At 34.9% G+C, this 27,999-nt stretch overlaps 2 protein-coding genes, 1 long non-coding RNA gene and 1 other non-coding gene across 5 annotated transcripts; all 4 read right to left on the minus strand.

The window, feature by feature from the left end:
- Positions 1 to 6,774: 6,774 nt before the first annotated feature.
- LOC114257872 (uncharacterized) lies at positions 6,775 to 10,276 on the minus strand. The gene is made up of 3 exons (XR_003627749.2): positions 9,041 to 10,276; positions 8,824 to 8,914; positions 6,775 to 7,146 (listed from the first exon to the last, which is right to left on the minus strand). It is a non-coding gene; the product is annotated as an uncharacterized LOC114257872 (long non-coding RNA).
- LOC114257920 (small nucleolar RNA R24) lies at positions 7,431 to 7,518 on the minus strand. Its single transcript, XR_003627768.1, has one exon. It is a non-coding gene; the product is annotated as a small nucleolar RNA R24 (small nucleolar RNA).
- Positions 10,277 to 11,016: 740 nt separating the features above from the next.
- On the minus strand, positions 11,017 to 18,234 carry LOC114257871 (uncharacterized). Of its 2 annotated transcripts, none has more exons than XM_028197692.2 (3): positions 18,018 to 18,234; positions 15,463 to 15,655; positions 11,017 to 11,395 (listed from the first exon to the last, which is right to left on the minus strand). In XM_028197692.2, exons 1-3 carry the CDS (start codon positions 18,088 to 18,090, stop codon positions 11,209 to 11,211), a joined length of 453 nt encoding a protein of 150 aa, XP_028053493.2. In that variant the 5' UTR covers positions 18,091 to 18,234; the 3' UTR covers positions 11,017 to 11,208. The 2 variants fall into 2 exon arrangements, with proteins under 2 accessions (XP_028053493.2, XP_028053494.2); XM_028197693.2 differs by lacking the exon at positions 18,018 to 18,234 and adding an exon at positions 16,402 to 16,531.
- Positions 18,235 to 18,608: 374 nt separating this feature from the next.
- On the minus strand, positions 18,609 to 26,997 carry LOC114257870 (uncharacterized). The gene is made up of 6 exons (XM_028197691.2): positions 26,293 to 26,997; positions 25,138 to 25,427; positions 24,833 to 24,925; positions 24,671 to 24,742; positions 24,276 to 24,392; positions 18,609 to 19,925 (listed from the first exon to the last, which is right to left on the minus strand). Exons 1-6 carry the CDS (start codon positions 26,579 to 26,581, stop codon positions 18,765 to 18,767), a joined length of 2,022 nt encoding a protein of 673 aa, XP_028053492.2. The 5' UTR covers positions 26,582 to 26,997; the 3' UTR covers positions 18,609 to 18,764.
- Positions 26,998 to 27,999: the final 1,002 nt, after the last annotated feature.

Genomic DNA, 27,999 nt, shown 5'->3' on the forward strand with positions numbered 1-27,999 from the left:
CTACAAGTTGTGAGAACCGATTTACCGGCACTAATTTACAAGCACAACATCTGAAACCCCACCTGCCACTCCCAAAAAAGGACATTTTGATGATGTTCCATTTTATAATGTTTATTTGTTATATTGTTTTGAAGTTAGACAAACATTAGATTTATGCTACATACTACTGAAAGAAATTGTGGTTGCAAATCTTAGTACTCTTAGTGGCCGGTCACTACCTTTTCAAAGCTTATCATGTCAGCCTTGTAGGTGAAGTAGATGTGAAAATCTCTTCACCAATTTTAGAGTATACACTGACCCGAGCTAGTGGCGCTGACAACTTATTGGGCTCTATTAATGTTGCAAATGCACCAATAGCTGATGATCTCGAAGATCCCAATGACAATGTCATGCCACCAAATCAACAACTCCAATACTGGACTGATTATTTGGCGTTGGAACAAGAACGATACAATCAGCACGTACAATGGGAACAACAAATGGAAAATCAGTTCAACGCACTGGGTAATCGGTTTGATGCATTTGCCGCCGCTCAGAATTCACTGATTCAACAATTTGGTAAGCTTCATGTAGACACTGAAAGACGTGATAAAGTTACAAGCAACCGCATTGATCAAATTGACCATCGAGTGACTTAGGTCTACCATCACTACTTTCCTCTACCTTCACCACCACCTGACAATGACGCTTAATTTGTTTCGATGAGCGATTAAATGGTTGATACATGTTATGGTTTTTAGTTGTGTTGCAGATGTACTCGTACTTTCTGTTCTTGTTCGTTTCCTTTTATTTCTTTCTTAATTTTTTGGTTCATGGATGTAAGCACCATTTGTCGTTGTATTTTGTTTGTGTATTTTTTTTGTATAATTTACTGCTGCCTGTTTTTATTTTTAAAAGATGCACCTATCTGTTTATTTGATTCAGTAAAATTGTATTTAGAAATAAATGTAACAAAAATAACTATATAGCATTTTACCCATTAATTTTTCATGGAAAGTTTCTGAAAATATGTAACTTGTGGGTATCACCTAATTATAGGTATGGGAATGTACGTCTGATTTATAAGTTGGTACTGCATTTGATACTACGTAACATTTCGGAATAAGTCACTTTTTTTATAAAATATACAACAAAAATATGTCTACAATCATATTTTGGTTCCTAAATTATGGTTGATTTGTTAGAACAACAGGATAGATGAATTTTAACATGCTTTTTTTTTAATATTTTTGTTTTACTGAAATATTTTAATATGTTACAAAAAAAGTAATTTTTTTAATAATTTTTTTCAAATTATGGTTGCTTTCGTAGAACACCAATGGGGTAGATGAATTTTAAAATGTTTTTTTTTTAATAGTTTTTTTTATTGAAATATTTTAATATTTTACAACAAAATTATTATTTTTAATATTTTTTTTAAAAATTATGGTTGATTTTGTAGAAAACCAACGAGGTAGATGAATTTTAAAATGGTTTTTTTTTTTAATAATTTTGTTTTATTGAAATATTTTAATATTTTACAACAAAATTATTTTTTTAATATTTTTTTAAAAATTATGGTTGATTTTGTAGAACACCAATGGGGTAGATGAATTTTCAAATGGCTTTTTTTTTAATAATTTTATTTTATTGAAATATTTTAATATTTTACAACAAAATTATTATTTTTAATATTTTTTTAAAAATTATGGTTGATTTTGTAGAACACCAACAGGGTAGATGAATTTTAATTTTTTTTTTAATAATTTTGTTTTACTGAAATATTTTAATATTTTACAACAAAATTATTTTTTTTAATATTTTTTTAAAAATTATGGTTGATTTTGTAGAACACCAACGGGGTAGATGAAATTTAAAATGTTTTTTTATTATTATTTTTGTTTTACTGAAATATTATAATATGTTACAACAAAAATAATTTTGTTAATATTTTTTTTAAAATTATGGTTGCTTTTGTACAACACCAATGGAGTAGATGAATTTTAAAATGATTTTTTTTATTATTATTTTTGTTTTACTGAAATATTTTAATATGTTACAACAATAATTTTTGTAATATTTTTTTAAAAATTATGGTTGATTTTGCAGAACACCAACGAGGTAGATGAATTTTAAAATGCTTTTTTTATTATTATTTTTGTTTTACTGAAATAGTATAATAAGTTACAACAAAAATAATTTTTTTGATATTTTTTTTAAAATTATGGTTGTGTTTGTAGAAACCAACGGGGTAGATGAATTTTAAAATAGTTTTTATTTTTTAATATTTTTGTGTTACTGAAATATTATAATATGTTACAATAAAAATAATTTTAATATTTTTTTTTAAAATTATAGTTGATTTTTTCGAACACCAACGCGGTAGATGAATTTTAAATTGATTTTTTTTAATATTTTTGTTTTACTAAAAAGTTTTACAACAAAATTTTTTTTAATATTTTCTTTAAAATTATGGTTGATTTTTTAAAAATATTTTTGTAATTTTTTAATATTTTCAAATGTTTCACACATTAAAAAAAAAAAAAAAAAAAAAAGAAGTCGAATGTAATAATACATACAATACTACGAAATTCACATTATTTCTTCACATCACAAATCTACTTATGGCCAACATGATTTTACCACATAACAGTAGCAATTGCATTCCTGAAGTTCGATTGGTACGTCAACTCATGTTGTGACATGTTAACATAGTCAGCTTGGCTTCCAACAAACCCATCTGCTGCCGCTTCTGTCGCCATTTCATTATCAGCTTCCATGAAGAATGTGTCCATAGCTGCATGCAAACGGATCCAATTGTGCACTACACAACATGCAATTACGAGAGGTTCTTATCTTGTGGACTTGTAATGTGGCATGGACCGCAATATTAGAAAGCGCTTCTTCAGAACACCAAATGTTATATGGCATTGCATAATAACGAATGTCGATGGTTAAACAATTCCTTAAGTCCAGAATAATGATGGCCATGAAACTCTTGCAAGTGATAGCGTTGGGAACGAAATGGGACAAGAAATCTAGGCATGTTCATGAAGCTAGCATCCACTAATTAATACTTGCCTACATGTAAATGATGTATGCAATGCTCTGTCAAATACATGTACACAAAAATCAACATTTAAAATAGTACAGTGTGTTATTGGTGACATTCACCATGGGGTGGGTGTGAGAAATATAGATCAGCTCTTATAATTTAGTCAACTAAAATTGCATTGTCGTGGGCGCTACCTTCCCATCCAGAATTGATAAATGTGAATAACATGTCGAAGTCGCAAGCTGCGAGTACATTTTGCGATACCGTAGCTTTGCGACCACGAATGTATTCTGTCTTGAGGCTAGGACCTACGCATCCACTAATGTGCCATCAATAGTACAAACACAATCTTACTTGAAATATATTAGTTTGACATTAAACGCGAAACAAACTAGATATTACTTGTAAAACATTATAAATAAATAAATAAATAAAATAAATAAATTCATTCATTCATTATTGTTATTGAAAACTTTCAAGACAAACATGTAGTCATAACTTGAACCAAGGAAAAAACCTCCTATCATTTAAATTTTTTGTCGGTATCTCATCTTGGTTACGTGGTTTGATAACCGTTGATGTAAGCTTTCACAGTGCCCACATAATGATTTTAATGTGCTGACAAATAGTTTCAGTGGAGTATTGAAATCTATCGACTAGTAGTATATGTCGATCATTTTGTGCGAAAGTGTACAAAAAAATGCCAAGCGATTCCTCGACACTGATATGTATATGTTCAGTTTCAACAAAGCCATTTTGAAGTAAGATGTCTTTCAATAAAATGAATATTTAGGTATCCATTCGCATGATGTCCATTATTGTTTCTGGATGGCCATTTAATAAACTGAAGATGTAATCATCACCTTTGAATGGACAAGTTCACTGCGGTGGTCTACTGATTGATGCATTCATATGCTCATTCATAAAAGCAATCATCAAAAAGTTCATAAAATCGTCAATAACCTCATCCTCCTCTGAGGACCTCTCCATTGCATTATTTTTTGTGTCGGATGACATATTGTTTCGACTACATGACAATAACGCATAATTATAAATAAAAAAAAAGTGATTAACATGTTAACTGTTACCATTATTGGTGAAACTAAAATACAATACTGCCTACAATTTCTCAGCCTTAGTCATTTATCAAACTAGATGGAAACATACATGCGAAGAAAAAATATATTAATATTTAGTCATATTGTCATTACTACCTTTTTATATTGTATGTCGTGTGTAAAATTGAAAGTTGAAGCAGAAATAAGAAAACAGACATGAAAGAATGCAGAAGAATAAAATCACATCTAAATGTAAAACAGAAACAATTTTAAAAAACATAGAAATAAACAGAGAAAGACGGATAAAAAAGAGCATGTCATCAGGTGGGAAAAAAAAAAAAAAAAGTTAATAAGAACAACATAGACATCATCAAATCATGTTGGACAACCACAAAGAGAACCGCAAGCTCGATCAAGCCACAACTTCTCCCTTCACTGCAAAGCTAGGATCATAGCTAGTCGCATGTAGGCAAGAGTACGCATAAAAAACCTCCGACATTCCTTGTCTTTGAATAGTGTCAGTGCTCTAATGTACTGAACCGGTGGTATGTCCTCAAACTCTAACAGAGCATCTTGACATGCATCAAGGGAATAGTCATCACCACCTACAGTTACAGCCTCTGTGTCTATTGGTTGGGCACGGGAATGTTCCGTTTTTGCCTGTACAAAGGTAGTGAAAGTTGGGCAAACATCATTAAAGCCACTTGACCATGACCTTTTAGAATGACCACTATCAATCTAGCTATTTGTGGGGCCCCTCTTGTGACTTTTGCCCTTCGATAGTTCTATGTACGCATTGTCGAATAAGTCAACAGCAATAGATTCGGCCGCATTACTCCCACCAGCTCTAAGCGACCAAAATTTATTTAGCATTTCATCCTCTTCATCAGAGTCAGGGGCTCCTTGTGTGGATACACAGGCCAAGGCCTCTGTGGCACAACAGTTTTCAATAATTTTGGTCATTTCTTAAAAATACTCAAATTCTTTTGTCCTAAATTTCTTAACATTTTTTGTTGCCTACAGCAATTGAAAATATTAAAAATCAGCACTCCGTACGTGTGATCAAATGTTACAAAAAAAAATTGAAAATGGTACAGGTTAATTCAATACTTTATCCCAAAATTCATCGGGTGCAATAACCGTTCCTACAATAGAATCCCATCCCAGACCAATTTGTGCCTACAATCGCTTGAAGGTTTGGTAATCAGCTTTTAGTCGCTGATATTTTTGTCTCACTTGTTTTGGTGTGTATCGAAACCCATACAAATTTTGCAACTCAGTTGCAAAATGATTTCAATGCGTAACTGTCTACACAGTACTACGGCCTGTTTGATTTTTTTTGTATATAGTCTCTCAACATGTTTATTAGCTTCATTTTAATTATGGAACTCCATATTCTTGTGTTCTGATTGTCATCAGAATTGTTGTCATCCATCTAACAACACAATTTATATCTAAATAAATCTGAATTGGATATTAAAAAATAAAAATGCAAGAATCATCTCCAATTATGTTTCGGTAGGAAAAAAAGCTCATCAATTGAAGTTGTTAACGGTGTTGGAAAAAATAGATACAACAAGAAAAAGCAGAATATTGTTAGAAAAAAAAATCATCAATTGAAGTTGTTAACAGTGTTGAAAAAAACAGATACAACAAGAAAAAGCAGAATATTGAATGTAAAAAGTTTGTGCAAGAAGTGTACACAATAGGCAATAAGCAGAAGGAGAGCAGAAGAAGAGAAGCATCAAAAGGGGTAAGTGGCGGTCGACCCAAAGAAAAGGGAGCTGAACTGGCGATCGACCGGCCGGAAGACAGGTGGGACGACCGGCCAGTTGTCCTGGCGATTGACCGATTTGACAGATCAGAACCATTTCTACTTCTCAGCTATTGCATAGCAGATCGATTGAAAGATATACGTACCAGAGCAATAGGAGTGGAATAGTTGTCACTGGTGACGGAGTGGATACAATGGATGGATGTGCGCTTCTTCGATAGGCTTTTGATTCGAGAATTCACAAATTTGGCCTGACACACATAAATTAGGAATGAATTTGGAGATGTTTGAGGAAATTAATGAGTTGTAATTTAAAATTTAAGAGAAATTTGTGATTTAGTTGACCTCGGTCTTGTTGTTGTTTCGTTGCTCAGAGAATGAATCTTTCACAACGCACCAACTGCAACTCACTTGATTTATGAAAGCTGGTAAATGCAATTTTATAGGTGGAGAGGAGGCTCACAAACATGGTTTAAATTTGGTGGTCTCAGTTCACAAAGAGAAAGACCTGTGAAGAATCTTAAACTGTGATCGTTGAAAGAGAGAAAGATGACTCATGAAATTCAACTTTAAGTTTCTTTCTAGGTTCAGCTTTTCAAAAATTCAGCTTTAAATTTCTTTCACATGAAGCTTTTTAAAAATGGAGAATATCGAAAACATAGAGTATGTACCATTGAAAGCTTTTTACAGTGAAAAAACGAAGGGAGAAATCTGTCAAATGAAAAGTGAAGATATATTTTGAATTGTATGGTAGAATTACGATTTAAGAATTGTATCCAAACGTGAAGCGCAAATGTACAGGTGGAAATATATTTTGAGAATACAACCAAACACAACCTTAGTGAATCTGTATCAAGCCTCAATAAAAGAAAGGGGAAAAAATTGAAATGTACTTCACATATCACTACGTTTCTGCTTTCTTTGAAGAAAGCTAAATGAAAAATTAATCATTTAATTGATGATAGAAATGTCCACACTAATTCATCTAATTTTCTAGATATCAATAGCCGCTTATTTTAATATTAAGGATGTGTGTTGAACTGCACATTTAGCTATTGCAACAGCCTGAATACAAAGCACAACTCATTTTGAAGGCTATTTTGGGGGAGAATCGTGAAATCATATGAGCCAGCAGTCTCCAATGTATATGGGGAACACAAATTAGGAATGTAACAGCTTGCTCTTCATCTCATCTCTGGAGTGATAATAGTAGCAGTGAGCTCGGTGCTATGCATCATGGTCCCCAGATTTTGCACCCACAACCCAACCCTGTTTGCAATCTGCAAAAACAAATATAAATGACGTTGGTTTTGGAAGATTATAGAGAGCACCATGTTCAAATCTAAAAAATCACAACATAGGTAGCACAAAGAATGAACTTCAACAACCAAACGATTGGGGAGGATGAAATTTGTTCTTGCACTTGCAAATACTAGACAAGTCCAATTGCACTACCTCTCTGGTGATCGAAGCTAATTCAATTTTACCACAGGCAGTTTATGGATTACAAGTAACCAAATAAAATGGATTTTATGCCATCCAGTAGACAAAAATCTTCACAAAAAGTGCTCAGAAGCCAAGCGTAACGATATTTCATTGAAGAAACCACACAAAGTGGTCTTTCTTACATGTTAGCTGCTCATCACTGCAAGAAGTTGCTTAAATATGTTATCAAAGCATGATCCCCTAAATAAGGGTGATATTCACGAGGGTTCATCTAACTAATTAGTTCTGATGAATGTTCAAAACAAAATCAAAGAGGAATTTATTTTTGTTGTGTACAAACTTTCTAGAACAAAATGCAAAAAAAATTGAACTAATACACAAAGGTAGTCCCCAAGTTTTTGCAACGATGAGTCCTCATCATCCACTGAGAAGGATTGACCAATCTATACGGCGATGAAAACAAAGTAGCAAACAATTTCAGCTCAAGATGGATGTTGAATAAAGTAATCAACCAAAATAAAAAATTCTAAGAAGCAAATCCACAAAAGTCTCACTTGAATAGAACGAGGTAAAGCAATTTTGCTACTTTAAATTTGAAGGAAACCCTATAGAAGAAGCAGCACCTCCAATCGTGATAAGTAGCTATTTTTATAGGCACCATGCAAAAGGTGGCTTGTTATTGTATTGAGAAAACAAAACCCCCGTGTCTGACTGAGTGCCCATGTCTAAAAAATAAACAAGAAAAAAATGTCAACTTCAAAAGATAAAGAAGTTAAATACACAACTTCTACATTGCTCATTGGCTTATTCAACATAGAAAATAGAGATCATAAGAACTCAAGAGAAAAACATCTTTTTTCCTCATGTTTGATTTATAAGTTAGGTGAGAAATGATGACAAATGGAGAAGACAATCCTACTATTTATAAGTTTTATTTCTCACCAAATGCAGTGAAATTTGGTTAGAAACAAACTAAGCAATAAAATCATATATCAACCAATATCAAAAGCTCAAATCTCAATACATAATGAACAATGCAATAATATTTTATAATTTATTTTTGATAATACCAAGATTGCCCATTAAAATATAACCACAACCCAATATCCATTCTTTGTTTTCTTACTTACCCAAATCATCCAAACATGATTGTGTTAGGATATAAGAGGGAAAATGTGTAAAAAGGAAGTAATTTAACCATGTTATTGTATCATGAAACAAGAGTGAGTATTTCATGGATCTTCAACTGGCAAATGAATCTTGGCTCCATGCGGCAGTCAGGTCACTATTGGATCAGTGCCAGCTGCTGACTCGTATTTAGAGCCATCATTAACTTTTATCAATCCACAATCACTAATATACCCTAACCCTAAATTAAAAAAGACATCTTTCTTTCAGTTCCACTTTCATTTACTATGATTCACTATTTCATGTATGAGTATGATAAAATAAATGAAAATTTGAATTTGAAAATTACTGAATCCTCACAAAGCAACGATTTTTTTTTATACCTTCTAGCATTTTAACAAAATCTGAGTAGGAAAGCTCAGAGATTCAGAGGTGTTCCAGCAAAATCATTATTTTGGCGCATCCAAACAAGACCTACAGGATTATAAAACAAACAAAAAATCAAACAGATTAGACTTAGTCCAGTTAACAACACAACTGTACATATAACTCTATTGAATAAATGTATCGTATTGTATTGGATTGTATAGTTTCGATTACCAGAGAGTGATTTCGGAGTAGTCTGATCTGACATTGCAAGGACGATTGGTGGTGGTGGTGGTGGTGGTGGTGGAGATCGAGACTGGTTTGGAGAAGAAATCCTCCATCAGATCTCGTGAATCAGAAGCAACAGAAGAAGAGTAGCTGTCAACTCCAAGATTGCGTCTTTGCTGTTGTGGGTTTGGGAAGGCTTATAAACTGTGTTTATATATAGACTTCTCCCAAAACCCTAAAAATGCTGTAAACTTATGAAATTACCAAAAAGCATAACGAGTGCAGAGCCCATACTTGGCAGTTTTGGACTGTTGAGCCCCTTTTTAAAGCCCATTTGCAGTGAGAAAGTTCATTCCAAGCTCATATTTGATTTGAAATTTTCAAAATATATATATATATATTTTTTTCTCTCAATGATTTTTTTTTTTCTTTTTAAATACACTTAATCTAATGCTCAGTTTATTTGAACAGGAAAAAAAAAATTCAAAAAATATTTTTTAAAGAATTTTTTTTTAAAATTTTTTAGTAGTGGTTGTGGAACAAAGATAGAGGTGGAGATGGTGACATGGTGGTAGAGTGATGGTAGCGGTGACAGTGGTGATGGTGGTGTGGTGGTGGAGGTGAGAGTGGTGATAGTGTGATGATATTGATAAAATTTTTGTTCAGAAAATATTTTTTGCCTTTTAAATGTAAATCTATCTAAATAAGTTTATTTTCCATCGATCATGAACAATATTTTCTGTTAACTTTCATTTTTCATTGTATCAAATATCAAAAAATATGAAAAGTATTTTCCAAAAAATATTTTCCGCCCAAACAAACATAATATAAATATACTAAAAATGTATCAGATTTGTAATTTTTATTAGCATTCACTACATAGAAAATTTTAATACATTTTTGCATTTTTTTTAAGATTGCTTCACAAATATTACTTTTTAAATATATTTAGATTAAATTGATCTAAAAAGTAAAAATATATATATATATTAAAATATTTAAAAAAATCATAAAACTAACAAAAAATACAAATTAAACATCAAAAAACTACTTTCTAAAACTCCAAACCAAAAAGATTCTTCATTTTGCACATATTGGAAGGCTAAATTATCAAGTCTAAAATCCATCCAAGAGTGTTTGGAACATCATAAGAGATTGTTCGCATTACAATTTATTCTAGGGCAAATTACAATTTATTCCTCTTGATTACGAGTCATTATTTTGTCCTTTAACTAAAAGGTGCTACATTTTATTTTATTTTATTTTATTTTTTAATGTCAATCTCAACATTTTATTGTCCTTTAACTAAAAGGTGCTACATTTTATTTTATTTTATTTTTTAATGTCAATCTCAACATTTTATTAACATTTTGTTATGGAAGAGAACCAAAAAAAAAAAAAGACGAGTTAAATCCATACCAATTTTATGATCAAAATGCTCATTCAATAACTAATTTATTTGCATATAGTGAGAAATATGTACCATGATCCCATCTACTATGAAGGTTAAAGCCCAGATATAGGCATACAAGTATCAGGCCAGCCAATGTGTTGCAAGCAAGAGTTGAACACATAAGACCTTAAAATTTACGCTCGGTCCCCAGTACACACGACATTTGTGTGTGTTAATTTTTTTTAAAGCATAAATCCCTACAATCACCCACAAGCCACATGTATCAGGAAAGCCGAGGTGTTGCAAGCAAGAGCCGGAGTGCATAGTAGTGTTACACCTCTTCCTTCTCCTTTTCCAAGTTTATATAAAGCAATAGCATCAATATCTCTAGCATCCTAATCTAAATTATTGGGATAGACATCACTAAATGGAGGAATTAACAAAGCCGATCCTACCAAATGGAGCAAAAGGAAGTAATTACATAACAGAAATATGAAGAGAGAGAGATTTGCAAACAACCTTTCAATTCAATGCTCAGTTTTGCAGAACAAATACTAATGAGTTTAGCAGTAAAAGGGAAGGAGAAAAATGCTGCAAGACCAAAATTTTAGATTATTGATGCAAATAAACTTGCTACTTACAAGTTTCTAAGTTGCTCTCAAACAATAGTTCATATGGCATGGTCGATGACTGAATAGCTGATAGAAAGGAATAGAAAGAAATAAATTCAATTTTGAGAAGCTCAGCAGTTGAACACCTAAAGCAAATTTTCTCAAGCCACTTAGACATGGTAACCAGTAATTGTAAACCCTCGTCCTACAATCTCACCAGCACAAAACCAGGCAAAGCACTCTAGCCCAAAAAGAGCAATGATACCAGCATCCTCAGTCTTCAGCTCCTGCCTGTTCTTGAACAGTTGCTTGACACAATCAAGTTCCTTCCATAATGCTTCGTAACGACCAGGAATGCTGTTCCAAGTAAGCAGTCAGCTATTAATCAGCTTTGCATTATCATTTGTGTCATTATTTTTTTAGAGATCATTTCATGTGGCACAACCTTTTATGAAATGTTGAAAAAGATCCAGTTTCAACAAAATAGTGCATGAAAAACCAGGGTTTCAACACAAAACCATATAAGAGGAAAACTAGGTTCAAGAAAGAAGAAATTAAAGTAATTAATAGAACTGGTATTGACAAATGAAATAAATGAAGTAGAACTCAAAAGAATACGAACACCTCAAAGTCTGGAGACTCTGAAATCCAAATTACAGTTTTGTAGAAGGATACTCTTATTAATATAGATATAAATTAACTGATTCATTGTCAAAAGAAAAGATTATTGGCAAATATAAATTGATCTGGTATATAAGACGTCAAAGAGATTTGGATCCAAATCTGGAGAAAATATTAAACATCAACAGTTTCCACTTCAGAAGAGAACACTAAACAAAGAATTCATGTTACTGTACCAAAAATAACAGTGGACAAGAAAACATATATCAATGATAATCTCAAGATTTTTCAAAATCCCCTCTTTGTTTTATTTATTTGAGCGAAAAAATGACACAGAAGCACACAATTATCCCATACACATCAATGATCAGTTCAGTGTAAATTCCATAGACAAACAGACCAGAAAACCCAAACACTAGTGTTTGCATCCTCACCATAATTTTCTCTTATCAATCTTCTCTTTACCTCTAAAACCTATTAATCTTCAAACAGGAGTATACCAAGTCTGTACATAGTAACCATTATCTTATTGGACAAAAAGAAAAAAGAGCCATTTGAATAATGAGTGTCATGACCCAGCTTGTTTGTCAATTGGTGAACTTCATAGCCTTAGCAAATTTATAACACGTTTGCAGCCTACGGAGAATGTGAGTTTGAAAATTTCTTGGAATAGCATCAATTATTTAACCAAATGTAGAAAAGTGGTGCTTCTTGCTTCTGACAACCTCATAATTGATAGGTTATTCAACTAGGTATAATAGATAGTTCTCATCTCCACTATCCCAATGTCCAAGTCTAAGTTATGTAATTGAGCATACCATTATGTTTCTTTAAGTTTGGTCCTAAATTTTGATGTTGTAAATGCATAAGTAAACTCAACCCATGTTAACCTAAGAAACATGGACATGGACATGAACATAGGCAATGACACGCGGCGCAACATGATACGGACACGGATATGGACACGGACACACGACATGATATGAACATGGATACATGACACCAAGGTTCTGAAAAGCGGTTGCGGTCGCCGTAACGGTGGCGGTGACGCGGTTGCGGTTGCGGTTGCGGTTGCGGGGTGTAAAGGCCATAGTGTAACGGTTGCGATAACCGGAACCGTGAATTTTTTATTTTTCGCACAATTTGAAAAAAACTTACCGATACGCATATTTTTTTTCCATGATCATATTTATTGGGTTAAAAATAAATATTGATCAATTTTTGTAAATTTTTAAGTATGATCCAATATATTTCATATTTTTAAATCACTATAAACTGAGTTTTTTACATTTTATTTTAATAATTAATGACTTTATATTATACAAAAAATCAATCACTAACTATCATATATAAGATAAACAATAACAAAAGTAAGAGAATAAATAAAAGCCTAAATATATATATATATATATATTTTAACCAAGCCAAATAGATAATGATCACACTTATTATTATTATTATTATTTTCAAACAATATATAGATAGACACACTAATGAAATGGCCTTTGATAGGGTCGCGTGGAGAAGAAGGATTCATGTAGCCGACCCCATTTGATGGGACTTAAGGCTTGGTTTGGTTATATAGATAGACACACAAACAAAATGGTTTAGTGATAGCAGCGGAATAAAATAGCATAAGTTTTACAGTTTCAACAAATCAATAACATGTTTTTCATCATCTCTCTTCTCTCTTCTTTCTCTATCTCTTACTCCTCCATTTTCTCTCTTTTATCTTCCTTCTTCTCTCTATCCCTCTTCCCCCATTTTCAGCTTTTTTTTTCTGTTTTTTCGAAAGAAACAGTTTGGAACCGTTACGTAATGGTGCGTAATAGGCCGTTACGGCTGTTACGGACCGCTACGGCAGCCTCTACAGCTGACACACCTGTGAATCTCAATCACGTACGTAATGGTTGCAACTGTTTTTTAAAACCTTGAGTGACACTAACAATTTTCAAAAAATATATGACACGACACAAAGGGACACGTGCAAAATTCATAGTTTAGTATAACTATGGCATGTCATATATGTGAATATTTCATTTAACAATAATAAAAATATGCAACATAATACTAATTCCTAAAGTTTAAAGAAAGAAGAATCAATAGATATAAAACTATACATTGTCTTTCTTTTATCATTGTATCTAGGGGTGTTCAAAAAACCGATTGGCCCGATCAACTCAACCGAACCGAGCAGAACCGGAGTGTCACGGTCGGCTTCATCAGCATATGCGGTCGGCAACGGTTGCAAATAATTTAAAATCACCATGTTACGGTTGGTGAACGGATGGAAGGAAAACGCAACCGCCTAAACCGATCCGACCGAGCTTTATGTAGTACATACGTGGCTTCATTCTATTCATATTCAATATTACAACCTTATCACTAAAAATAGTTGGCAGCTTTTTATTAATTCTAGACTTTTTAAATTTATCACCTTATTGTTTTATCACTAATAGTTGAAAACAACCCATGTGAATCATCAGATCTATCAAATCATGTTGGGGTTTTCTCTTTCTTCACAAACATATTTTCTTTTTCCAATTCCAAGATCAAACAAATAGCATTTGTTCTCTCTCTTGACAACCCTACTCTTTATTCACAAATAGGCAAGCAGATGGTGAAACAATAATTTGAAGCTGTGATAGAGAGTTTCAAAGAGAAAATCTACAGCAACATGGGCCGTGATCAGCAGCGATTAATTGGGACAAATGGTGATCATGCTTGATAAAATGAAGATTGAAGAGCTCAAAATGAGCATTGATATCTAACCCCTCTCTCTCTCTCTCATCAACCTCATCTCTATCCCACTTCCACCCCTTTCTCCTTCATTCCCTCTCTAATCTCCCTTCACTTTCCAAGGCCGCTCTTCTCAATCCTCAACCTCCTTTGCCCATCTCCCTCCCCAACGTCCTCTCTGGAACTTTTTGTTCCTTAATCTGTCTTCTTTATGCTTTAGGTGTGTTTGGTAAAGGAAGAGAGACTCTGGAAACTGGGGTTGGATATTTGATGCCCGAATCGAATATCGACCGTTAAAGAGACACCCGATTCTTGTCGGCTTCAACAAGTTCACGGTCGAATTCAAGTCCCATTTTCTGAAACCCGAACTGGTCGAGTCGAGTAGTGGTTTAGGACTAAAACCGAGCCGACTCGACCCGTGAACACCCCTAATTGTATCCTAAATTATTTTATTCATAGTTATAATGTGTTTCATGTGGCCTAAACAATTGATATGTCTCTCCCAAGTGTTCGAAGCATGTCTAGGTCTAAAAATAAAAAATAAAAACAACAAGACACATTTGGACGTGTGTCCAACATGTGTCAAGAATTGTCTAATGAGTGTGAGTGTGAGTGTGAGTGTGAGTGTGAGTGTGAGTGTTGGATGCAAACATGCCACCTTCTTCGAAGTGTTGGTATTTCTTAGCTATAAAATTTAAAATTATCAAGGAGTGCAAGCAAGACAAGTCGTACAACTGAAACTCTAGAAAACAAAATCTTCAAGTTTGAAATACAAAACAAAGCACAAAGTAGCCCAAACTTTGACAATTTAGCCTTTGCAAAATTTCAAGAAAAACACACAGAAAGTAGCTAGACGATTCAAAAAAATTTGCTCCCCAATATTTGGAGATATGTGAAACCAGGAATCTATATGGACTAACAAGACATGAGACTTTTATATTCTACATCCACAGCCCCCCAAAAAGGAACCTCACCAATTGATGTGATAATTCCAGTAACAGAATTCAAAATTTAAAATGTCAAAACAGATAAATTGAATCGTCATTTGGAGTAAGTGGGGCAACCTGGCAAGTCGCGTGTAAAACAGTTGATTTGCCAAACTCTGGCATTTCTCCACAGTAGGTGGATCCTGGATGTATTGCTTGTTCTGCTCCAACAGTTGCTTGTAGTAAGTACATCCATTCTTGACCGCAAACTTTGAGATTTCAGCTGCCTTTGATTGCAATAGATTCAACTTTGACGCCATAATTTCCTCGCCTATCATACCAAATTAAACATTTTAAGCACGACAACTCTAACACATTTCCCAAAACTACATCAACCATCTACAAGCACTTCCATTCCCTACTCACACGTATACCATATACCATTCTTTGGCATAGACACATCAGATATGACATGCCATCCACAAACAAATTCCAAATCTAAACATAGACTGTTAAATTGAATGAAACTCAAATTGGGATACCCTATCACTGCCTTTCAAGTATGTATTTGAAATATTTGTTAAATAGTGTACAAGACATTTTGTGGGTTGATTAGAGTGGGTTTTAATTTTAATTATAGAATCTTGGCCCTCCATAGAATAATCAACAAATTTCAACACCAAACAAACTGTTTGTTAACCAGCAATCTTTAATCGATCAAACCATTTTATAAATAAAAAATAAAAATAAAAACACCCTTTTTAACTCTTTTGAGATACATAAAATTCTAGCAGAACAGAGTGTAATACATGAAAATCTACACTGAAATTCATACAATTTATATATACCGAAGCCAGAAACGAAAATCTATTATATATGCATATATACAAACACAAAGAAGACCTCTATAAACCTAATAGACTCAATCAAACGAAGACTATCCCAGATCACACCACACCATAAACGATTTTTCTCAAACGAAGCTTTACCCGTATGCATAGTCCAATGTAGATATACATATACATCTATATATATGAATAGATTATCATAGAAAAATGATAGGGATGAGCTTAAAACCTTGTTTTTTAATCTCCTTGGTATGCTTGTATTTCTGTTCGTGATGCGAGAGAGGGAGAGAGAGAGAGAGTAGGGTTTTGTGTGCTTTTCTCACAGTTGTATAATAAAGGAAAAAATTTTAAGTGGTGTTGAAAAAATTTATTATTGATTTGTATTTGTACTTTTATTTTTATTTTTATTTTTTTTAAAAACATGCACTGAAATATAATTTCCTCTGTAATAAATGGTTAAATTACGCTAATCCCCCGAATAATATTGAAATCACAGTCACCCTTTTCTTATATTATTTTATTTTATTGTTTACGTTAGGTGTTTGTGCAAAATAACATAATTGATTGATGAAATTATCAATTATACGAACATTCTTTTATATTTTGCTTATAATTATCTTCTTCTTTTCTTGTAATATACATATTAATTTTGGTTTGATTTTACTTTTCAGGTTCGAATTGAACTTATTTACGTAATCGAGTTAAGTTAAGTTAAACTCAAATTTGTCACGTACTTAAGTAATCGATAAGCCAAGTTCAACCCATTTTATAATTTTGATTAATTTTTAGTGACCTAAGCTTGAATATCCCAAAGCTCCGCTTGATTTATTAGCAACCCACCAACAAAATTTGTTGGATTGAATCAGTAGAGATGTTGTTCGAATAAATTAAAGCGGCACACAAATTATTAAAATATTATTATTTTTATTTTAAAATGTCACAAATTATACTATCTAAAAAAATGTGACAAAATTATATTTATTAAACAATATACGGCCATGCCAGTGAAAATTTGGAGTTTTTTTCAAATTTATTTATTTTATGCTAAACTTGGGTATATAAATATAGACTCGAGTTTAGCTCGAGTCAAGCCAAGTTCAGGAACCAACGTCTATAAAATGATTGGTTGATCGATCAAGGTAAAATAGAACAAGGTCATTTAGGACCTTGAACCTCTTTAGCAAATTGATTGAGGATGGTGGCGTTGAAATAGACTTGATCATTCAAAAAATAAAATAATTTTAATCACAAAGATATCAACAATTATATCTGCCTTAAAAATAATTTTGGGAATCCATTAATTATTTCTCCAATTAAAAACTTTTTATTATTATTGATAGTAAGATATTATTTGGTTCACTAAAATAAATTCAATTGCAATTCATTTTTCATAATTTTTTTTTAATAAATCAAACAAAAGAATAGACATGTTGACTTCAAATCTATTTTAACTCGTTCCAATAAATCAAACAAGCACAAGGTCGATAAGTAAATTGATTGGGGTGCAAGTGCGAGGGTAAAGAGGAAGAAAGGAAACGATTTGCCTTGAGATAATAAAGACAAATTAGTTTATAGTCTAATTAAAATTTTCCACTAGAGTGGATTAGATAGTATAATATAATTGGGTTCTTAAAACAATCACAAATTTTACTTATAATCTAAACGATTTATCCTATGAACTCCTTTGTGTAGGCTTTGTGAAAAAAATAAATTAGATTAAAATAAGGCACAGGTTCATTGAATTGAAAAGATCTCCAGCTTCATTGAAATAAAGTGCTTGCTTACAAGCTCAAATAGCATATATCAACCACCCATTCAAAGAAAATGAAAGAGATCTAATCTTACCAAGAACGAGGAAGGCAAGGAGCCTACCCTGGCTAGAGATGGGACTTAGCAGCCCCTCACTTGATAAAAGCATGTCCCACCATTCGGTAAGAAGCCATAATCCAAATAGTCAGATGCTGAGAGGGGTGAATTTGCAAATCAACCACCAGACACCACAACATACTTTGGGCAAATCAACCCACCAGACACGCCTACAGTCAATTCGTTTGGTGTTTGAGAATCCTGTAGTTCTAACTAAACTAGGTCAATCATCCCACCAAAAGAAGCAATAGAAACAAAGTAATGCCAAAACAAGTGGAACCATACGAGGATGTTCCAAATTGTGGGACTCGGATTGATTCCATCTGGTCACAAGTGTCAAGGACCAAGTTGCCATACTAGATTTAAAATGTATGCGCAAATACCAACACATCACAGTGCGCTATTCAACCAATGAAGTTGCCCCCTATTTTAACAATTTGGATAAAAAATTCCAAACCACTTGATGTCATCATTCTTTTGTTTGAATTCTCATACAAGTTAAACACAGGAAAGGCAAAAGAACCAATGATATCATCCAACTTCAAATAAAGCAATGCAGAAGAGAGATCGTTAAGAACAGCCAAAGTATATCCAAACAAGACAAACAATTAACATCTGTTGCAGGGAACTCAAAATCATCCAGAAATTGTACAGGACTAATGCAAACTACAAAACCAGTTAAAAAGCGTAACACATAAACACCAATAATTCATCACTTACCACACATCAACTCTTGGGCGAAGCTTTGGTAACCCCACTAGGCTGAACAACCTGAGAAGTTGGTGCTGCATCATAGGTCCCACGAGCATTTCCCCCTCCATTGCCATCAGCAGTATAGGCTGGAGGCTGAGAATAACCACCTCCATAAGAGCTGTTGTTATATGGTGGCTGCCCATACCCTGGCTGAGTCACTGGAGCTGTACCATAAGGTGGTGCACCATACCCTGGTTGTGCCGTTGCAGTAGCATAACCGGAAGGTGGAGCCCGCTGGGCACCAGAATCTGGTTGAGCAGGTGGGGGCTGAGAATGAGTATATCCAGGCTGAACATAGCCTCCTTGGGCACTCGGTGACTGTTGGGGCTGCCCATAAGCTGATTGATTGGCTGGTGGTTTCTGAGCATAGCTGGGACCATATCCAGAAGGTGGTTGAGTCGCATAACCAGGTTGGGAAGTGGCCACTCCGTAGCCTGGCTGAGTAGATCCTTGAGGTGGATAATTAGCAGGGCTAGGGCTAGGCTGCTGAGTTGTGTTGTATCCTTGTTGGCCCATTGCAGTCGACTGGACTGGTGGAGGCACTTGGCTGGTATCCCCCGGAGCTCCTCCGTAGGAAGGTGTATGACTCTCTGAGGTTGGGTTAGTCACATTACCATAACCAGGAGCTGAAGTATAACCTTGCTGATCATACCCCTGAATAGGGTTTGGCTGGGGCTGACCATATCCAGGTTGTGGAGTGGTTGAAGTATACCCACCATAGCCATCCTGAGCATAACCTTGCCCCTGTGCATTATAGCCAGAAGCCGGTGGCTGACTGTAACCGTAACTCGTATTATCAGCTGGGGCTGAGGGACCACCAGGGGCTTGCTGCTGCTGAGCCTGCTGGCTATAGTAATCATAACCACCTCCCTGAGAGGTCTGCTGATTTGGTGCACCAGTTGTCTGATCCCAGCCAGTGGCATAACCACCTGATGTTGGTTGAGGAGGATACCCAGGGTATGGTGGCTGAGATGTGTTGTACTGTGGTGATGGACCAGGATATGTGCCGGGCTGCACGTAACCATAACCAGGTTGCTGCATCGGAGCACCAGGCGGAGCCCAGCTAGTCGGAGGTCGTGCTTGGTAACCTTGCTGAGAATATCCTCCAGTCATTGCTGGATTTCTAGGCCGATTCTGCAAAAAAAATTTATTTCATATGAACCATGTAAACCAGACAGAGCATATGCTGTAAAATACAGGCAGGCACAAAAATAGAATACAAATTACTTATGCATAATGAGGAAGGAACTTGCCTATGAATTAACATGACAAGCACACATGGGTCAGATTATTATCACTAAAGAAGGATACATGTATATTATCAAGAGGGGTTTGGGCGCCTACATACCGGACTGGTTGATTGTGTTATTGAGCAACTCCTGCAGAAGCTCATCCTCTTCCTATTTGAAGCGAATGGGTACAAAAAGAAATTGCAAGAACTATACAGGTTTTCACATAAAAGAAGAGATAACACAAACCCCATTGCCATGAAGAGGCAACGGGTTTTATAGCAGACTTGCTACACCAAGATATATCTTGCTGAGCATTCAGTTGATGCATTGTACAATGAACAGAAGCTCAATGTAATATGTAGCTGATCCAGCAAAGTGAAGAAACTACTGAAAATAATAGATAATACTGCGCTACTGAAGAATTGAGTACATGGGAACATAAACATAAACATAAGCAAGCAGACACAAGCTCTAAAATAAACCGCCTTCAAAATTTAAGCAAGACCAATTTCAACTCCATACAAAGTACCCATCCATCAATCTAAATTAAATTCACTTAAGATTCCACACAAGAATACGTGCTTTCAGGATTATGATGAGTTAACAGAATAAGCCTAACACAAAAGTAATATAAGAATATTATAAGCTAGAAAGGGGCTCATAAAAAAAATAATAAATAAATACAGTACACTGCTGTTTCATAGTTCATGACAGGCTAACATCTCAAAATTCATCAATTGATGGCGACCAGAAAAATCAATTACGTGGTGCAGGTAACCTGGGTGACAAAGTGATGTAATAGGCATGCATAACTACAAAATATCAAATGAAAAGTGAGACAGGCAAAAATCTCAAAATCCTTGAGCCTTCCAAAACTTAACGTTCCAGTAGTGACTGGTATGATATTTTAGGAGAGGATTAAATTATTGTGAGCAAACAGAAATTGCAGATGCAGTCCAAAATAAAATAACTGTAAAACAGGGAAGATTCTACACTACACACCTTAAAAAAGGAGTGTAACATTTACAAATAAAGACATTTTGTGACGTTGATATCACATTGTGTCAACCAAACCACTTTTAATCAACCAACAGGACCACACTAGATCATAACCAAACACCAATTGAGGCATAACCAAAGACCTCTTCGATCATAACCAAAATAATAGTCACAATAGGTCATAACTAAGTCACAACTAATACCACAATGAGTCATAACCGAGTCATAACTAACATAACCGAAGACCACAAAAGGTCATAACTAGGGCATATGATACACTTTTTTTTGGGGGGGGGAGGGGGGGGGGGGGTTGTATTATAGCATTTCCCAAAAATCAGATCACTTCCAAAAAAAATAATTGAAAAGACAGACGAACAAAAATCAGATCACTTCCAAAAAAAAATTGAAAAGACAGACGAACAATTTTTCACAGAGCCAAGAAATAACAGTACCGTTCAAGCTTAAAAAATAAAATTATAAGCTTTATAACCAGTTTAAAATTCAATAGTCAGTATTTACAGCACTAGCATGAGTAGAACTTGAAGCTTGTTCCACCATGAGGGAAGCAATAAAAGATTATTCAAATCATTACAAATAACATAAAAAAGCAAAAAAAAAAATTCATAATCTCACCAATCTCAAAATCAAATAAAACCATAGAAAATAGACCCAAATAGATATGGATAGAATCTTCCTTTTTTTTGTGCACGCGCGTGTGTGTGTGAATATGTAAGCAGAAATGGGAACTTAAATGCTCAAGTTATCTCTATGAAATGCCCAGCAGACATATATAACATTTTTAAAAATACAATAAATAAATTATCCTGAACACTCACTCATGATCCACTCTCAAAACAATCAGTTAAATATCCAACAAACGTAAGCCCCGAACTTGCCTCTGCTAATGGTATAAATTATTATCCAAAAATAATGTTTAGAACCATACCAAAACAATGCCGAGGAAACACCAATACTACTAAGGATTCCATGTTGGTGTCACCAATACTCCAATACCCACTAACCCTACAATAGTTCCCAGCAACAGTATCAGTAATGAGATACACATCAAAGAAGCACATGAGGCTACAACAATTGACAATCCCGATAGTTATTCACTTGAAACATTCAACAGCATGGCCATAGATACTTGATTCAGATACATCCTCAATAGCATTCACTCTTATATAGGCCCCAATTGCCTAGTTGGAAAAGAATAATGTAAAACCTGCCTTATATATCCAATATCCAAGGAATCAACATAGCTATGCACATCTTAAAGATCAATAATTATCACCACCTTGAAAGATTGACAATTCAAAACCAAAAATTGCTCCTGACATACTCTCAATTTTATACCCCAGCCAATATATTTATGAAAACCAACTTCAAGTAGAAATGAACCTGTGTTGGTGACAAGTGCAATGATCCTGCAGAGTCTACAAAAGACAACTCCAACCATCGAGAAAACAGATAGGTACATAACAGTACAAATTACTGTGCTACCAGGTCTTATTTCACAACTAGAAAGACGCAGAAGACCCAATTCAGAGGTAACGAAATCTCTCCCATCAAGGAATAAGCATCAATAGAAGCTCAATACCTCCATCCTTGGTCATTTTGATACACGGGAAATACTCCTCAACCAACCAAGACATAAACATATCCTTCTGCAACCTTCAGCATATCAAACGAATATAGAGAAGAAAACCAATTGACAACTATATATATTTATATACAACCATAAGGATTTGCAAATAACCAAATAACTATTTACGGGAATATAGACCCAAAGGAAATAAGCTCTTAGAAATCAAGGAAAGTTAACTTTACAACATGTGAAATAATGACTATGGAAATCTGATCTGATAAAGCACCACGATGATGTCCACCACTTCTGGGAAACAAATAAGGAGCACCACATATACACCAAAAGATATATATCATACAGCACTACCATGCAGTGGCCACAAGCTAAAGAGTATTAAAATTAATTAGCTAGAATCTAATTCAACAACAAACAAAAGAATAGCTTCTCTTAGTTTACAAGTTCAGGTACACAAAAACAGAGCACAAATATTGCAAAACTTGCCAATATCCATCAAAGCAGACATACAAAAAAACAATATACTAAAGCTAGATTTGTAAATCAATGATACAAACACTAGAAATAAAAAGAGAAACAAAAGTTTAGGTATTAGAACATATATGTGCCTATTCGGTTAAAATAGCCCACCAATAGCAGCAACCATCAGTGCTTTATATAGCAGAAAGATATTTAGCATTCCCTAGTATTCTAGTACATGAAAATATGAAAATTGAGAACTGCAACCAAGCAAGCCAGAAATTATATGAAGAAGTTCCAAAGATTCCACACTACCTCAATATAGTCTTTGAGGAAAACAAATGCAAAGTTTCATGGAAGTGATAGGAGTATCAAAGAAAAAGCCAATATCATAATAAAAATAAGAAGCCCTGAAGGGAAATTGACTAAAGAAAGCTAATATTTTTAAAAACCAGATTATTAAGCGCCTCAGATGACCCAAAACTGCTTCACTATATTCAACAGGGGTAAGAACATAGGAATATTGCAATTCACTAACAGAAATATGATGTAGAAAAGCAATATGGAGACCTCCATGCTATAACCTTACAAGGAAATTGACCAGTATCTGTACATAAAATGGTAAAACAACCAAAAAGACGGGAAAAGGGGAAAAAAAAAAAAAAAAAAAAAGGAAATTTCTTGAAACAAAAATCACCCAAACTTCAATATAAAACCCTTTTACCCTGTGATAAAGATCATATGCTGTATCTGCACAATACGAGTATCGGTGCCCATTTTAAAATATGCTGTCACTTCTAAGATATCACTTGAAGAAATTGCTCAGACAGAATACTTGGATTGAGAATTGTCATCAACAAATAAATAGATCTGAACAGATGCTTCAGCAGAACATCATGTAATTAAATTCATAACAATTTCAAAATCCTAATTAGCAAATTATAGCATCACCAATCCTATTATGGCCTTCTTAAACAGAAGGAATCTAATATGTGCATCCTGAAATGACGTCTAAGCGGATTCCCCATGTTCGTGATAACAAAGTAAAAAGACAGGAATGCAGCAATTCAGTGTAATGATATCTCAACTACCCGGTTACTCACTACAACTATAATTGACTATTTCTAATTAAAGTGCAAGCTTAGTGTTGATTAGACCGAATCTGCAAGATTTTGCAACAATCAAGCATACCTCACTGGTTACTTCACTGACTAACTGTTTTGCAGCCTCAATCTGTTCACTGGTCCCATCTATCTGTAATGTCCTCTCTGTTGATGGGTCACCTGGGGGAAGGTGCAAAGGAATCACCTAGATGGAATTAAACAAACAGCGTAGTCAAAAGCCATAATGCAATAACTATTAACATATAATCAAGTATAAAAATTCAAAATTGAACCAATACAAGATATTTTACATGAAAAAAGAAAAGGAAATAATGCCAAACTTTCCAAGACAATTATGCCATGAGACTAAAAGAAACTAAATCAACACTACCAAAATTAAGCAAAGAAACCATGAGGTTAAAAGGACTAAATCGACAACAATAGAACAAAGCAAAGAAGGATATGTAACATTCAACAACAGACCTGAATACGAGCTCCTGACCTGCCTTGCATACTTTTTATGGTCTCACCTCCTTTACCAATTATCAGACCAACCTGAATAAAGATAGACATCAAATCATGGTGTATCCAGGGAGTTCTTTGTATCAGATAATTAGCTAGTCATCCATAACGGTTTTCATTTACCTTGTTGTTCGGGATTTTCATTACAAATTGCTCAGAGTCAGATTGTTGTCCAGTCAACCTCCGAGAAACTATTCCAGAACCCCCTGCTTCAGCCTGACTTAAACATAAAAAATATATATATATTAGCACAAAGATCAGTTAAATGCATTACTTTAAAGATGCATCACAACTGCATAAGTTAATTGGTTATTTCTTAACCCTCTTTCTCTCCCGTGCTAAATTCAATATGGTCAAAAACCTGTAGACCTATTACCTAATAAGAAAGGAGTCATTTCCTTATTTACATTACAAATGTACCACAGTACCTCCGAAAGAACGTCGTGTATCAATTGCTCAGCCTTCGCTATTTGATCTGGAGTCCCCACAAGCTCAACCATCCTAGTTGGGGAATTCGGGTCTGAATCCATATCCCTCGTCACTTGAATCTTAGCACCAGATTGAAGCTGAAGATACTTGATAGTTTCTCCACCTTTCCCAATAATCACACCAACCCTGCCATTCGGTACATCAATCCTTTTGCTTGATCCCTGGTACCCATATGAAACCGGCATTGACGAGGGGGCCACATTTGAAAACATAGGCTTCTGTCCAGCATCTGCATTTAATAAATCTCATAACCAAAGACTTGGACTAACTTCAAACGAATAATAGGCATTCAGCCCCAAAGACAACAGAAAAAGCAGTAAAAAGACGAGAGAAAAAAGGAACATAAAAATTGAACCAATTAATCAAACACAATACAACCCCCATAGAACAATGCATGGACCCAAAAAAAAATTTCAAAAAAATTTGCACCCTACAGAAGCTGGAGGGATCTGGGATTATGCTACCTTATGAAGCCACATATTTATGGCACCAATTAGCAAAAAGCAAGTACAAATGCACCATATGAAGCCACCATATATTTCTTAGTTTGGCTACAAACACAGACATCAAACAAAGAAACACATATGGATAGATAGGATTTTACAGAATTTGGTGGAGGGACCCACTCTGAAAACTCTGGTACATTCATATACATTCTGTGACCAATCCTACGACTGATTTTTTGTATTACTATACTCAATCTATATTTCTAGCACCAAATCAAACCAAGCCAAACCAAGTCTTGCGTACCAATAAAGTTGGGTCAGCTATATGAATAGTTTTTCTCCATTCAGCTCAAGTGCTATATCCTCAGTTAAATTCAGTACATTAAGTTTTTGTCCACCCTGCATATGAATCTGACCAAACCATTTTAACCTATTCTCTCTTAATTTATCTACACCCACATCTTTCTAGCGCCAACCATGAAATTTTTTTCGTCAAATGAGTTTGAAATATCAATATCAAAATCAAAATCAACCAAAGTGGACACTCATCAGTAACTAAATTGGCATTAGTGTATACTATATAATCAATCCAATTGAGTTTTAACTATCACAATCAACCAAAGGGGGAACCAGAGCAGAAACCCTTACTGTCGTTGGAATCAAAGGCAGAAGCGCCATTCTCAACCCTAGGGCGCTTGGCTTCGGCGTTGTTGAAGAGGCGGGCAGCAATCTCCTGCGCGCGCTGCTTGGCGAGCTGGATATCGTCGACGGGCGGAGGGACTGTGTTGTAGGAAGGAAGAGCGTTGGCGGAATCCGGCGAGTGGGAGGAGATCGGAGCAGAAAAGCCAGTGGTCCGCCGCGACGACGGCGGAGGAGTCTGGTCGTCGTACTTGCGCTTGTTGGTGGCTGAATCCGCGTACTGTACCTCTTCGGCCATGGTAATGTAGAGAGAGAGAGAGAGAGAGAGAGAGAAGAGATTGATGTGGGAACGGAAACCCTACATAAAAAAAGCAAGCGTAAAGGATGAGCAGAAGATGGTAAGGGGAGGTGCGTGGATGTGCATTTTGTGGACCGGACCAGACCAACTCAGATTTTTTTTCGAGTTTGGAGTGGTCTATAAGCTAATTACAGTATCTCCAATAGTGGACTATATAACTAAAATAAATAAATAAATATAAAAATATTTTTGAGGAAATAACATTGGAATTATAAATAATTGCAAAAGAATCTCAAACTATCTTTTCTTTTCTTTTCTTTTTTTTCTTCCGGTGAATAATACCAATTATGTTTTCCTTTTCCTTTTCCTTTTCTTTTTCCTTTTTCGTTGTCGCCAACTCTATTTTTGTCAGTTCCAATCCCTTTCAATTCTCCTTCTTTCCATTTATAATTTTTTCGTTTTTGTCACTATCATTGGCATCCTTAACTCTCTCATAACCCGTTATTGCTACTACTATTGCTATGTCTAAGAACATCTCCAATAGAACTTTCAAAAAACCTGTCAAAGTTATAATTTGATAAGAGTGACAAAAAAAAGGTCTCCAATGGCCTGTTATTCTATTTGCCAAAGATAACAGATGCCATTTATAGCGACCCCGGTCTTTTCCCGTTTGATTATTGTATCCGGACTTAGGTTCCGTAGATTCTGTCATTGTATAATTGTTGTTGTTGTTGTCCCTTATTTTCTCTTTTGGAATTATAGGATGTGTTTGGGCAGGTCTGTTCCAGGTTGGTAGGGTTTAGAAACCAAGTGTTGCTGTCCAGAATTTTGGATCTTCGCTCGAGCGAGGAGTTTGTCGCTCGAGCGAGATGTTGTTTTCGTTCTTCGCTCGAACCGGGGTTTGGTAGCTCGAGCGAGAGTTTGCGTCTGGTTTGGACCTGTAGCTTTGCATTCTTGGCTCGAGCGAGCTTTTCTTCGCTTGAGCGAGTTAGTTCGTTCTTCGCTCAAGCAATAGTTCCTTCGCTCGAGCGTGAGTCTGATTACAGACCTGAGGGTTTGAGTTCTTCGCTCGATCGAGTTTTCTTTCGCTCGAGCGAGCTTTTGGGTTGTTGGCTCGAGCAAGGTTTTCTTGGCTCGAGCGTAGCTTTTCTGTGTCTGGTCGCTCGAGCGACCAAGTCTTCGCTCGAGCGAGCCTGTCAGGTTTAAATAGGCAGCAACGTGTTTCAGATCAGTTTTTCATTCCCTTTCAGATTCCAAAACCCTAGGTACGAGTTCTCTCTCCCTCTACACACCTTCTCTCTTAGGATTGATCTACTTAGAGTGAGTTTCTACCTTAGATCCTTTATTAAAAAGATAGAGTGGGTCGAGGGCTTCCATTAAATCTGAATTGTTGGTAGTTTGGAGCACTTTGGAGTTTG

This window comes from Camellia sinensis, chromosome 11, assembly GCF_055761805.1.
Source record: "Camellia sinensis isolate YWXY chromosome 11, ASM5576180v1, whole genome shotgun sequence".
NCBI classification, from domain to species: domain Eukaryota; kingdom Viridiplantae; phylum Streptophyta; class Magnoliopsida; order Ericales; family Theaceae; genus Camellia; species Camellia sinensis.